Source organism: Phacochoerus africanus, chromosome 6 (genome assembly GCF_016906955.1).
Source record: "Phacochoerus africanus isolate WHEZ1 chromosome 6, ROS_Pafr_v1, whole genome shotgun sequence".
NCBI classification, from domain to species: domain Eukaryota; kingdom Metazoa; phylum Chordata; class Mammalia; order Artiodactyla; family Suidae; genus Phacochoerus; species Phacochoerus africanus.
The window spans coordinates 18537583-18551760 of record NC_062549.1 but is presented as its reverse complement, the minus strand read 5'-3'; the positions used below and the strand labels follow the sequence as shown (position 1 = coordinate 18551760).

Here is a 14178-nt window from a genome sequence, read left to right as displayed (position 1 = left end):
ATTAGGCTAAGTGGCTTCTTCGATCAACGTACCCAAAACCCCTGCTCTTCCTTCTGAACCCTGCTTCAATTTCAGCCTTCCTTATCTCCGCTGATGGAACATCCTTCTGCTTGTTGAAATAAAAAACCTTGGAATAATCCTTGTCTCTTCTTTTACTGTCGGCCCACATTCAATCCTTCAGTAAATCCTACTGGCTCCACCTTGAAAAGGAATGTGACCACTTTTTGGCACTGTTACTAAGCCTGGCTTGTGCCACTAACATGTGGAGCCTAGATTGTTGCAATAACCTCCAAATAGATTCTTAGCTTGTATCCTCCACCAACCCCCATCTCTAAACAGTCTATTCGGCAGTCAGAGTGCTCCTTTTAACACCCAAGGGGGATTAGTTACTCTTTGGTTCAAAACCTTCCAGTCGGTCCTTACTTTGCTCAGTAAATAAAGCTCTTACAATAGTCTACCAAGCCCTATGCGATTCATCTCAATACCTCTCTGACTTCCCTCCTAATAAGTCTTTCCGAGACAGAGGTGAGCGGGAAGGTGAAGGTGGGAACAAGGGTCGACTGAAAACGGGAGGGTAGGAGTTCCAAGAAAACGACAGCAAGTGGTGGCCAGAATCACAACCCTCACCGAGACATCTTCTAGTCCAAGGACCCACCTTCCTATCCGACTCAGCTTCACTAAATCCGACCTCCTTCTGCCATCGTAATGAAGCTACAAGACCTTGAACTCACCTGGGGCGCCTTGGAGAAACTCGACATGTTCCCCCAGCAGCAGGACCTTCCCTTTCCCAGGATTCAAGACGTGTCCCGCAGCATCACGGGCTCGGCAGGAAACGCATAGAGCTGAGCATGTCAGTTCCTAGGCCAGCCAACACTCATCTACTGCTCCGCTTTTCTTGCATCGCTTCCAATCTTCCTACAGTAGCAATTCCGCTATGAAGGGAGGAAATGATGCAGTTATTGACAGAATAATCCCCCAAAATAGCTTGCTTGCTGGAAAAGCTGCGGAAAATCGGTGGAGAACGCAGTTTCCAGCCGACCTAAGTAGAAGGGAACCGGAAGTGCATCTGTTGCGCGGGACTGTTTGGATTTGGGAGCGGAGACCTGAAACTGGGGGTCAGCTCTGAGAGATGGATCGGTACCTACTTCTTGTGATCTGGGGGGAAGAAAAAGTCCAGTCCGCCGCGGGAGCGGAGGCGGAGCATGAGCCAGGGGTTTCGTCTGTTGTGTGTACCGAGAAGCAGCCGGGTAAGCTCAGGGCTGAGAAAGAGCGGGAACGGTTTTCAGGGAGGAGAAAAAAAAATTGTGATCAAGTTTTGCTGGGGAGGGACATGTATCGAGTTGTCCTAGGAAGGTGTCACTCTATCTGGGATCGACCTGGTAAAGGCTAAAAAAAATATGTATATATATATATTATCTTCGTGGAAAAATAAGGGCAGATTTGTGGATGCAAGATTCCAGCGCTCCAAAGTTCCCGACACATTAAAAATCTGAGTAAATTCTCTGTGCCATGGAAATGGAATTTCTGACCTTTGGACAGATATGCATTCAATAAGTAGTTCTGTCTCCTGTGTTCCAAATACAGATAATACCGAGGAACGAAGAACGAGATGGAAAAAGATCTTACTTTGCTAGAATTTGCATCTTAATGGGAAGAGACATTCCGCATAAACTAAGTTAAAAAACAAATGATAAATTTAAAACAATTCTGATCGCTTGAGATTGCACTGGTTTTTGGTGCTCTTGTCTAGATTCTGCATTTTATTTAGTTTGTTTTGATAGAGGGACATTTTGAGGAGGAGGTGTATGTGGTTGTGTACAGAGTATTGTAACAGGATTTCTCTTTTCCATGTAAAATTATTCTTTGGGGGGAATTTTGGATTTGTGTTAACTGGCAGGCATGTGCAAACCGGGAACTTTACCTGTTTTAACCTTGCTAGCTTTAGATTTAACATACCAAAATTTGAACAGGGTATAGTTGTTTTATGTACAGCATAGTGTACTTAAGAGCCTCTTAGAAAAGGTCTAGATTACATAACTCTTGACTCTGTTAGTTTGCTATTTCTTTTTCAGACTTAAGGGCAGCAGATGTTTATCACCTCCTGAAAAGAAGCATTAGTGCTTCGATTAATCCAGAAGATAGTACTTTCCCTGGTAAGTGTAACATAAATTCCTCTTTTATGGCACAGCATTTGTATTGGAAATACATTTAATTAACTTGGTCACATGGAAATCCAAGGAACACTTGTTGACTGTACACATCACTGATATAGGGAGGTAGGGAAAGAAATACAAAATGGAAAAGATAGTATCCCTTTCCTCCTGATGCTTGGATGTCATAAAGTTGTCTTGAAAATTATTTCAGTTTCTCGGTTTGAGTTTTGTTCCCTTTATGAGATTGTCTTGCCCATCGTGAGCTTTTTATTAGATAATGTGGCCTTATAAGGAGGATTTACGATATGTCCTGAGTACAAATATGATAGTAATGCTCTTACACCCATTTCCTTAACTTTTTTCCCCACCCTTACCTCATTGATTTTCTTAAAAGCACTTCATTTTTTTTTCTTTTTTGTCTTTTTTTAGGGCCGTACCCACGGCACATGGAGGTTCCCAGGCTAGGGGTCAAGTTGGCTGTAGCTGCTGGCCTACACCACAGCCATAGCAACTCAGGATCTGAGCCCAGTCTGTGGCAATGTCAGATCCTTAACCCACTGAGCAAGGCCACAGATTGAACTTCTGTCCTCATGAATGCTAGTCAGATTTGTTTCTGCTGAGCCACGATGGGAACTCCACTTTGTAATGGTTAAACACAGTAATCTTTTCTCCATTCTTACCTGCTTTAACTTTTTAAGTGTTTGAAATTTTTTTTGGCGGGGGGGGGGCTGCACCCCTGGCATGCAGAAGTTTCCCTGGCTACAGCAATGACAATGCCATATCCTTAACCCACAGAGCCACCGGGGAACTCAAGTATTCAACTTTTTGGACCACCCTTTACTTTATAAAAATCTTTCTCCTTTGGTTTCTGTTGGTGTTATACAAATCCATTTACTTACTCCTTTGATGGTTGTCCTCTCTTTTACTTCCTTTTCTTGGAAGTGTCTTTCAAAGGCTTAGAAAAAGGAGATACCAAAACAGGTCTAAAAGCCAAAGGAAGTTTCTGGAGATGCCAGGGAAAGCATACTTGTTTTGATAATTTTATAGTTCTCATGACTATACAGTCTGCTTCTTTCTCTTTTCTTTCATCAGAGAACCTCTTGTCTCTTGGGTTTCAACTGTCACCTTTGGAAAATTATTTCTAATATGTGTGTGCTCACCTAGCCTATTTGCCAAGTCCTAGAAGTCCTCTCATTAATTTTTCAAGTTGGTGTAATTTAAGTCAATACTACAATTAGTGCAAGAAAGATTTCCTTTCATTTGTGCCTTGAATGTATATGTAAAAGAGCTACAAGCCCTCCAGGAGTTCTCACAGTAACTTTTCACTTTGTGTTTCTGATGCAGTCAGTCCTTGTTTGTATGGAAGTGTGGAAATATGTAGGTGACTCTGCAAGCTGAAGCCATACAAAGCAATCCTAATATAGTAATCAATGGGGGAATTTACAGTTGTCCCATGACCTTTAATATTTTTTGTCAAAACATTAAAAACTCATTTACTGTTGGTTATTAACATATAGGAAATGAAAAAATAGTAAAAAAATTAGTGTTTATTACCTACACTGTAATTTAAAACATTAGAAACATTGAGTTCAGGTGTTTCATTTCTTTGTAAAAACCTTGTCAAAGTAGTTTGAACAGTACTTGCCACCTCTCAACATTATATAAGTTAAGAAAAATTCCTGTTGTAGCTCATCGGTAATGAATCCGAGTATCCATGAGGATGTGGGTTCAATCCCTGGCTTCACTCAGTGGGTTTAGGATCCGGCATTGCCACGGGCTGTGGCGTAGGTCACAGACACGTCTTGGATCTGGTATTGCTGTGGCTGTGGCGTAGACCAGCAGCTGCAGCTCTGACTTGACCCCTAGCCTGGGAACCTCCATATGCAGTGGGTTCTGCCCTGAAAAGACAAAAAAAAAAAAGATACAGAGTGAGCATTTTCTCTGTGTTTTGGTGAATTGTCATACTCGTGTGTTTGTATTAGCTTCTGGTGTTTTATCCTTTGCACTTTTAATGTGAAATATGTCTGAGTTCCTTTAATGTGAAAGGTTTTTGCCAGCATCTTTTTCTCTAGGACGGCTTTATTTTGTGTGTCACAATATTTTTTATCACAGCAACTATTTCTAGAATCCATTTATGTTAGGTTTGAATATCACTTTCAGCATTACCACTTTTTTTTCTTTGCTTTCAGCTTTACATACACACACACATATCCAAAACTTAAAATAACTGTGTAATAGTTGTTAAAATTGTATAGCTCTTTAAGTATATATGCTGCAGCATCTGCTTATTTGTGGCATGCCTTCTAATAAGTATGATTTTGTTTCCAGCCTGTTCAGTGGGCGGTATACCTGGTTCCAAGAAGTGGTTCTTTGCAGTGCAGGCAATATGTGGATTTTATCAGGTAATGTAAATTAAGAAAACATTCACGAGTGAATGTTTTTGTTGATAGCAAGAATTCCACAAACCCATTATTTAATGCACTCTTTTGGTATATTAGTTTTGTAGTTCTGACTGGGAGGAGATGCATTTTGGTACGGAAAAAGATGAAATTGAAGATGTTCTTCAAACAAACATCGAAGAATGTTTGAGTGCTGTTGACTGTTTTGAGGAAGAAGATAGTAATAGCAGGGAATCATTATCCTTGGCTGAGTATGCCTATTTGCTTTCTGTAATGTCTTTAAAACATAAAATATTTTAGCCATGAGGGTGAAGATTCAATGTGTTTTGCAGCTATAGTAAGGGAATTTTACATAATTCAAATTTTCAACCCTTTACTTTAGAAGACAGGCAATTTGGGCCTTTTATTTGAATAAAATTCTTTAAAATGCAAACATTGGTATCTGAAAATATTTAGTTTCTTAAGCTTAGGAAATTGCAGAAATCATAAAAAGTGGTATTTTAATTAACATGTTGCTTTCTTGAAAAATTCTGCCTGATACTGTTTTTTTTTTTTCTTTTTGTTGTTGTTGTTGCTATTTCTTGGGCCGCTCCCGCGGCATATGGAGGTTCCCAGGCTAGGGGTTGACTCGGAGCTGTAGCCACCAGCCTACGCCAGGGCCACAGCAACGCGGGATCCGAGCCGTGTCTGCAACCTACACCACAGATCACGGCAACGCCGGATCGTTAACCCACTGAGCAAGGGCGGGGACCGAACCCGCAACTGTCGGATTCGTTAACCACTGCGCCACGACGGGAACTCCCTGATACTGTATTTTAAGAGCTTGAATAGAAGCTTGACTTAAGGTTGATACCTGGCATTCAAACCACAGCATCATTTTCATTTTGGTCTTTGAGGCTGATATATGATTTCTTCAATTTTTGTGTATCATCAGCATTTCAGGTCCCTTTAAAATTTAGAGTTTCTGAGGATTCTATGGCTGATTGAATTGACTTTTAGGTTTTTGAACTGTGGTACGGTATATAATGTGACCCAGGTGATGTGAGTTGTGATGGTTTTTTTTTTCTTTGTGAAACGTCAGACCTCTGACGCAATTAGTTTCTGTCATTTCAGTCTTCTGTAATACTTCATTGCAAAAAACTACTTTTATTTTAATATCGAAAAATTATGTTTCTGTAAATTGATGCAGACTTTAAAATTGTTTTTCTCTTTTCAAATCGTATTCCTGTTCCAGATCATATTTTTATTGATTAACTAGGGGAAGCATTGTAGAACTATGCCAGGCCATTGAAACAGAGACTAGTAGAAGTGGTCTCTAGTTATGTGATCTTGGGCCAGTCGCTTAACTTTTCTTGTCTATAAAGTGCTAAGATCCTCTTACATGATTTCTAAGATACCTTCTAGCCTCAGAGCTCTTATCATTCCCGGTGTTTTCTCACCACTGTTAAGAAGATGGCGAGTATAAAAGTGACTTTTTCTAGTAAGTGACCTAATAATTATTTCCACAAGAGGGAGCTTGGAAACTATACTTTACTCTAAGATGCCTTACGTTTTTTAGAAAACAGTGAGTTTATAATAAAGGGTTTAAGTACCTTTATTCGTACACTTACAGTTTTATAATAAACTATTTTGAGCAAAAAATTCATAGTGTGGATAAGCTAATGGGATTTGGAAGAATTGGAGAAGAGCATCATAATTTCCATTCAGGGCTGTTACATGCCATTCATATAATTTATTTATACATTTGCATACTTAATAAGACCTTTCTTTTAAGGTTCAGAAAAATGTTTGGCCTATTAGGATTTATATTTGATATACTAGATATAGTTAAGGGAGGGTTTTTTCCTCTTTGTTGTTACAGTTGTTTGTTTGCCTGGGGGGTATGGCTGAGACTTGGGCTTGGGGTTTGTATCGCAGTTTCCACACCTGCAGCTTATGTGGACTTTAGGTGAAGTATTAAAGGGAGGATGGTAACAGTATTCTAGCAGTGCCTCACGGGATTGTCATGAGGATCAAATGAGATCGTGCATCTAACGTGCTTAACAGTGTCTAGCACATAGATGCATTTAATTAACATTACCTATTATGATTATATATTAATGTGTATGTATTTTTTTTCTTGATCTACGCTCTTATTTTAGGCTATATGAAGAATCTGCGGAAAATTTGCATCAGTTATCAGACAAACTTCCTGCTCCTGGTAATATATTATGACTACTTGCAATAATTTGTATCTTAAACTTTCTGTAAATGGGTGAAAAATTCAGTCTTTATGCTTGCATTCTCACTTCTAATTTTAAAGTTCAAAATGAAAAAATATTTTATTTGAAGTTGTTAAAAAATATACTCCACTACCTTTGTTTTCCACAATGGTCTGTAGAACACTAGTCCCATAAACTCCTGGAAAAAGGAGTTCTTTAACCTAGATCATTTGGGTAATATTTTTTAATGGTGTGAAGTCACTATCCACATTATCAAGTAGAAAGTCATGCAGTAAAAGAAGCCCTTGTCTCAGCATTGTTTTACACAATCCATTATTTTTGTTTCATGAAAAGCATATTTTATCAAATACTGCATCATACTGTTCCTCAAACTATATTTTGTGTTAAGTTCATTTTTCTTTGTGCAAATCAAGTAGTTGATTCACCTAAAGCTTGGTATAATTTGGCATCCACAAGTACTTTTGAAGGGTTTAATTTTCTGAGTGTTTTCATCACTGGAGGTCATTTGTTAAGCAGGTGTTTGTTGTATCTGTTATATGTCAAGCATTGTACCCGGAGCCGAGTATACAGTGATGAGTGAAGCACATGTGACTGTCATAAAGGACTAATCCTTATATTCAAGATTATGTTTTAGTGTAAAAGATTCTATATGGAAACTAACTGAATACATTGGTAAATAAATATAACACTTTTTTTATGAAGTTCAGAATCATGCATTGGAATGCACAGTTGCTGTTTCAGCAAACTGGAATACTTTATCAAATTTTTATTTGGTTTTTCTTTCATTTTCATTTTTCTGGTCCTTTACTAAATTTATGATTTTAGAAAATTTAAAGTTTCATGAAGTTAACCTCTCTCAGGTACCAGTGATATAGTCAGTGTAATTGAGTTTTGTGTTTTATTGTTCTTTAAAAAGAGAAAAATTTTATTTAAACATTACAACTTTATACTGATTCATTCCCTTTTGTATAACGAAATCAAGTATAGAAAACTATAATGAACTACACAGGCTTTTTTTTCTCTGTTCGGTACAACAATAGCATTGATGATCTCAGGAGCAATGTATAATTAACCACTGGTGCATAATTGTCAAGTAATTATAGTTCCCTGTTTTTCTGGCATATGCTAGCTATTTCAGAATAACATGGCTTTAAATCAAATGATGAACATTTAAAAATTCTGAACTCCTAAAGATGCATATTGTTTTGAAGAATTTCAGAAAATTGAAGTTAAAAATCATCCCTTACTTTCTAAATAAACATAGAATTCAGTTGTTCAGAGTACTGTTTTCAGGCATTTCAGATCTAACATTGTTTAAAAATTACAAAAATGCTTTTCTTTCTTTTTAGGTAGAGCAATGATAGATATAATACTCTTGCCTTCTGACAAAGATCCTCCTAAATTAGGAGATTGTTTGCCTGCTGTTGGAGCCTTAAAACATTTGAAAGAATGGTATTCAGCAAAAATTACTATAGCAGGAAACCACTGTGAAATGTAAGCTTCTTTGTTCATATCTGATTCCTATCAACAGTTGTCTGTTTTTTTCAATCAAGGTGCTACCCTGTTTTAATAGACTCAGCATTTGAAGATTTTAAAATATGATGAGATAGTTTTGTTATACTGTGATGAGAGATTTATCTATTGAGAAGAACCTAACATCATAAATCAACTGTAATAAAAAAATGTAAAGAAAGAGAACTTAGGTTTTTCTCATTTCATACTTTATGTTTCTGAGAGGTCTTAAGTTTTTAGAAGATATTATTGATGTTGTTTTATAACTGTTATTGGGCATTAATTCTCCAAACACGTTGTGTGTTTTTAAATAGGTTTGTATTGTCCACTGAGCACCATGATAAATACCCTGGATACATGGATACAACAAATGCATAATGTCCTATTTGTTTTTTGCTTTATGTGCAATATAGAAATAAATATATACTGCTTATGACATTTTAGTAAGGATCATTTGTATATTTGTGTATTAAGGATCATCTGTATATATACTTAAAATTCTCTAAGTATTTTCATAAGTATTGGATTTATTGACTTCATGATTTTCTTCATCAGTAAGTATTGAGCACTATCTTTATGCCAAGCACAGCAATATATACTGATGAGTTAAGAAAGTGAGATTTGATCTTTTTCATTGAAATAAAGGGAGGGACAGGAATGCAAATAGTCTTCATAGTTTGTGACAAGTGCGATAATGGAATTCCATACAAAACTATACGGGAACTATTTAGAAAAGCAGTTCCTTTTGAAGATAGGAATTGATTCATTCAGTCTGTGTGTATGCGTGTACATATGTGTACATCTGACTTGTTAAAGCCAATATTATAATAACAGGAAGATCTGTTCATCTGCAGTATTAAAGATAATTCATGGAGATGTTGAGATTAAATAAACGTGTGACAGCAGCTTCTTCAGAGACTGACTTAATGAATGTTCTGTAAGATTTGTAGAGAAAAGTAGCATTATAAGCTTTATATTTTTGCCTGTTTGGCTTATAGTTAACTATAATCCTCAAATCTATATAAAATATAAAATCCCATATTTAATTATCATAAACTTTTATTTATAGAAGTTGTCAGAAAATTGCAGAATATCTTTCTGCTAATGTTGTATCTTTAGAAGATCTCAGAAATGCCATTGATTCAAAGGAATTGTGGAGGGGAAAAATTCAGATATGGGAAAGGAAGGTAAGTGGATTTCTGTTATCACTGTTTGCAAAGCAGACTTTTCACCTTTATTTACAACACAGATAGTTTCAATGAATCTTAAAAATGTACCACATAAAGATGTTCTAGAAAAGCACTATCTAAATAGAACTTTCTTTGATAATAGAAATGTTCTGAATTTATCCTACTATAGTAGCCCACCGGCTTCATGTTGCTACTAGCTAGCACTTTATGTGTAACTACTTCAAAGGAATAACTGAATTAACTTTATTTTAATTAAATGTAGTGACTGTGTTTATGGTTTGGACACTGCAGTTCTAGAGTGCAACATTCTTTTAAAACATTGAGTTTGATCATAGTTGGGTTCATGTTTATCTAAGCTGCTTTATTTCATTGCAAGTGTAAACTGCTAGAAGACTACTTAGAACATATTCTCTTACCTATAATACCGCATTAAGTGACTGCTACTAGCTAACTGATTTTCAACAATTTTTCCTTTTTTTGCCTTATTAGACCCCACATTTCTCAACTATAGTTGAGTTAATGGAACCTCTCTAATCTTAAATTTCTATGAGACTCCAATTCTAAGAGTAAGAAATCTCTTACTGTGAATGAATGTTTAGTGATTTTTGACATTGTATCCGTGTTGAAATAAGCATTCCTTGTATTTTTATGTATTTTTGTCTATAGGCAGAACTAAAACAAACTTTCTTGATGTTTGTGTAGAAGTATAAGTAACACCTTGCATTCCTATAAAGATTTATTGCACTAATTACTAGACTTTTTCATCCTTTTCAATTCACCCTTAATTATGGTTTAATAAAACCTCGAATAAGACCACAGGAATTAATGTGACTGAGTCCTTCCTGTTGATTTGCATGCTAGTTCTTCCTTATCTTGGGAAAATTAAATCTGCAGATAAACCTTCTCTGCAAGTGGTTTTAGTGGAAACACCACTATAGTCTGCTAGGAGAATGCAGGATGCAATTAGCTAGAAGAATTGCTTTTGTATACAGTTTTTGAAATGGCATGTCTACACACAGACAAATAATGGCAGGGTTCTGTGATTCTTTTATTCTGTTATGGATAGGAAATTAAATGTCTATATCTTCACAGGCTGCATTTAAACTTGAAATCCGTTTCTTTTTTTCTTTTTTTTTTTTTTGGTGGAGAATAGCTTTTAGCCTAGGTGCATCATAGGGATTACAGACATAGATTCTAGAGTTTGATTGCCTGCCTTAAATCCCAGCTCTATTTCTTGTTAGTTTTGTGTGACATGTTAGGTAATATTTAGCCTCTTGGTGGCATGGTTATCTCCATCTGTAAGATAGGCATAAGAGTACTACTTCATAGATTTTTTTGGTGAGGATTAAATTATTTAAAGCACAAAGTAACGCCTCAGTAAGTGTGAGCTATTGTTGTTAGCATTACTGTTACTACCCTGCTTCAGCAGGAATTGACCTTCTTACCAACAACTTATATTGTGTGTGGCATGGCCCTAAGGATCTAGTAGTAGATGAAACAAACTATTCTATTTTCTCAAAAAAGTTCTATTTTTATAGAACTTGCAGACTAGTAGAAAGCAGATACTGATACTGTGAAGGGGATGGTTTGGTTCTATGATTGAAGAGAACAGACTTAAGAGACTCTCAGGGGCTAGTGAAAGGCCAAGGAGAGTTTTTCATGAACAATTCATGTGTGAAGTTGAAATATGAATGATGTGTACATAAGTGGAAGAATTGCATTTTGAGCTGAGGCATCAAACATGAATTTATGTATGGTGTTCCCCTCAGCTTTTACATTACAATAAGATGTGTTAATCTTTGTAACTCATTTCATGCTGCCTGTAACTGTGTTCTCTTGGTTTCTTTCCAGTTTGGGTGTGAAATTAGTTTTCCTGAATTTTGTTTAAAGGGAGTCACTGCTAAGAATTTTAGTACATCTAATTTAAAAACTTGCTTTCTTGACAAAAAGATAATAGCATCAAAGGATAAGAGTATTTTGCCAAAGGTAATGTATATTTAATTTATTTTGTAATCATCCATTCATGAATATTTTATTCCTACAAGATATGTTTGAATCTTCAATTAACATTAGTAATATATGTGCTTAAACATGCTCACTTGCATAATTTTAATTGTAATTATAATTAAGTGCCTAAATTACTCTGTGTTATCAGTATTGAACAGAGGCAAAACTATCATTATTTTGGATTATTTTAAAAATGGAATGATCCTAACTTTAGATCAGTATAGGCCTGAAACCACCTTTTTTATTTTTTTATTTTTATTTTTTTTGTCTTTTTGCCATTTCTTGGGCCGCTCCCGTGGCATATGGAGGTTCCCAGGCTAGAGGTCGAATGGGAGCTCTAGCCCCCAGCCTACACCAGAGCCACAGCAACTCCGGATCGGAGCTGTGTCTGCAACCTACACCACAGCTCACGGCAACACTGGATCCTTAACCCACTGAGCAAGGCCAGGGATTGAACCTGCAAGCTCATGGTTCCTAGTTGGATTCATTAACCACTGAGCCATGATGGGAACTCCAGAAACCACCTTTGATTTGATCTTTACTTTGTGACTTTCCTAAGACTCAGTTCGAAGGAAGTATGGTGTAGTAGAAAGAGAATAGACTTTGATTTAGGTAGACCTGACTCTGTCACCTATGAGGTATTGTCACCTTGGGTAGATTGATTAGCTCATTTGTGAAGTGAAGACAATAATAAACATTTATCTTATAGTTATGAGAGTTAAATGAAGTAAGAGATTAGCATCTGACATAGTACCTGACTTTTGCTTCATTCTTAGTTTAAGAGGTATTAATTCTTATCCCATATCTCCACAGATTTATTTTTTAAATGCAAGTAATTTTAAAGTATAATAATTAAAATGTGTTTAGTTGGTTTTTTCCTTACGTTGGAAAAATAACATAAGAAGAGGTATTTATATAGAAGCACTTTAGAAATTCACTTTAAAAGACGCATTTTGGAGTTCCCATTGTGGCTCAGCAGAGACAAATCCAACTAGGAACCATGAGGTTGTGGGTTCCATCCCTGGCCTTGCTCAGTGGGTTAACTATCCAGTGTTGCTATGAGACGTGGTGTAGGTCACAGATGTGGCTTGGATCTTGCATTGCTATGGCTGTGGCATAGGCTGGTGGCAACAGCTCCGATTTAGACCCCCAGTCTGGGAACCTCCATATACTGTGGGTGCGGCCCTTAAAAAAAAAAAAAAAGACACATTTCAAGAATGTTCAAAACATAATGGTCATGAAGTTACAAGGATATCAAATTGATGACTAATATTTTCTGATCGAAGCATAGTACCAAAGGCATATTTCTGATGTTGACACATTTCCTAATAATTGTTCAGAATTGCTTACTTTAGGTAACGTATACCATGGCCATCTTTCACAGGAATATTAAATTCTTTTCTAAAAATTGTGATCATAAGATCGATGACCTCAACTTCTCTTCTTTGGTTGTACACCATTCAAGTACAAATCATGTATCTAATTTTTGCTGCTATTGAAGAGAAATTTAGGGTTCGGCCTCTTTAATAAATTAAGTCTCTGTCTCTATCTCTGCATATGTACACACAAATGCATGCATACAAACGCACATGTATATAAATACACACTATATATGTACTGTGTATTTAGGTGTATATGTCCATACACATACGTGCACATAATCATATATGGTGAAATTACTCAGCTTTCTCCAGGTTTAAAACTATGTGTTGTTTGAAGATGTGTTTGCTTTTCTTTGTCCTTCTTGTGAGGCACTCTAGCCCCAACTTGAAACGCCTCCTTAACTAGCTCACTCTTAGACTAGTAATTGACTCTACCCAAAGAAATATTGAATTTTATGTCTCTGAGTGGAACTTTCTTTGTTAATATATACATTCTTGGCTTCACTAGTTCTCTCTTTAATTACCACAGTATTTCCTCCAGGGACTTTTTTCTTTAAAACAAAAAAGTCTCAGCATGCCAGTCACTGTTCATCCTAGAGTGTTTTCTCTCACTCTCAGTTTTGCGCACCCTCCTCAACATCCTAGCCTCTTGGCTCACCTGTTTTGCCAAAGGTAAACAGGAACATTGAGAACTCTTGTCTCTGCCGCTTGTCTCTTTTCCAAAATCATTTTCTTCCTGTTACAACTCTTTTCCGTTACTAAGAAATTGCCATGTCTCTCTCTCCACTCTCAAAGGTAGAGTTGAAATGGAAGAAATTCTTGTTGGCTATAGAGGATTAAGCATTTGGCTAGTATAACGGATACATACCTACTTCTTAAGACCCATTTTAAAGATTATTCACTTTTATTTTTAGTATTTAAAGTATTACATAATTTTAATTTCTCTTCCAGGTTTTTCATTATTATGGCCCTGCTTTAGAATTTGTGCAGATGATAATGTTATCAGATCTGCCTTCCTGCTATATGTCGGACATTGAATTTGAGTTGTATCCTTTTCATTTACATGTTCATTATAAACCCGATGTTCTGTGTCAAGTACAGTGTTTCCTGGTACCACCACTTAAAGAGATGACCATACTTTTGTTGTTTCCTTTTTTATAATAGCAGTATACTTTTCACTGCCATTGTTTTAAGAGAAGTTGTACAACTAGCAAAAAAACATCCTTTGTCAGCTACTATGTTTATGCCTCTAGAAAAGGCAGAAGACTTCCTGGAATTGTTACTCGTTACTTATGGGCTAGGGAAGAGGGAGA

General features: G+C 36.5%; 2 protein-coding genes across 4 annotated transcripts in view; one reads left to right on the top strand and one right to left on the bottom strand.

Moving 5' to 3' along the window:
• MRPL13 (mitochondrial ribosomal protein L13) overlaps positions 1-825 on the bottom strand; it is a 64257-nt gene extending 63432 nt beyond the window's left edge. Inside the window, exon 1 of the mRNA XM_047783348.1 lies at positions 732-825. Within this exon, the coding sequence (XP_047639304.1) occupies positions 732-758 (27 nt within the window). The 5' untranslated portion in view covers positions 759-825. The remainder of the gene's footprint in view (positions 1-731) is intronic.
• Positions 826-962: 137 nt separating this feature from the next.
• The window catches only part of MTBP (MDM2 binding protein), a 72659-nt gene continuing 59443 nt past the window's right edge, over positions 963-14178 (top strand). Inside the window, exons 1-9 of one of the 3 annotated variants that reach the window (XM_047783347.1) lie at positions 963-1247; positions 2073-2153; positions 4482-4555; positions 4652-4803; positions 6694-6752; positions 8124-8268; positions 9356-9473; positions 11328-11462; positions 13817-13911. In XM_047783347.1, coding sequence (XP_047639303.1) covers positions 1130-1247; positions 2073-2153; positions 4482-4555; positions 4652-4803; positions 6694-6752; positions 8124-8268; positions 9356-9473; positions 11328-11462; positions 13817-13911 — 977 coding nt within the window. In that variant the 5' untranslated portion in view covers positions 963-1129. The remainder of the gene's footprint in view (positions 1248-2072; positions 2154-4481; positions 4556-4651; positions 4804-6693; positions 6753-8123; positions 8269-9355; positions 9474-11327; positions 11463-13816; positions 13912-14178) is intronic. The other 2 variants (XM_047783346.1, XM_047783344.1) reach the window with 2 other exon arrangements.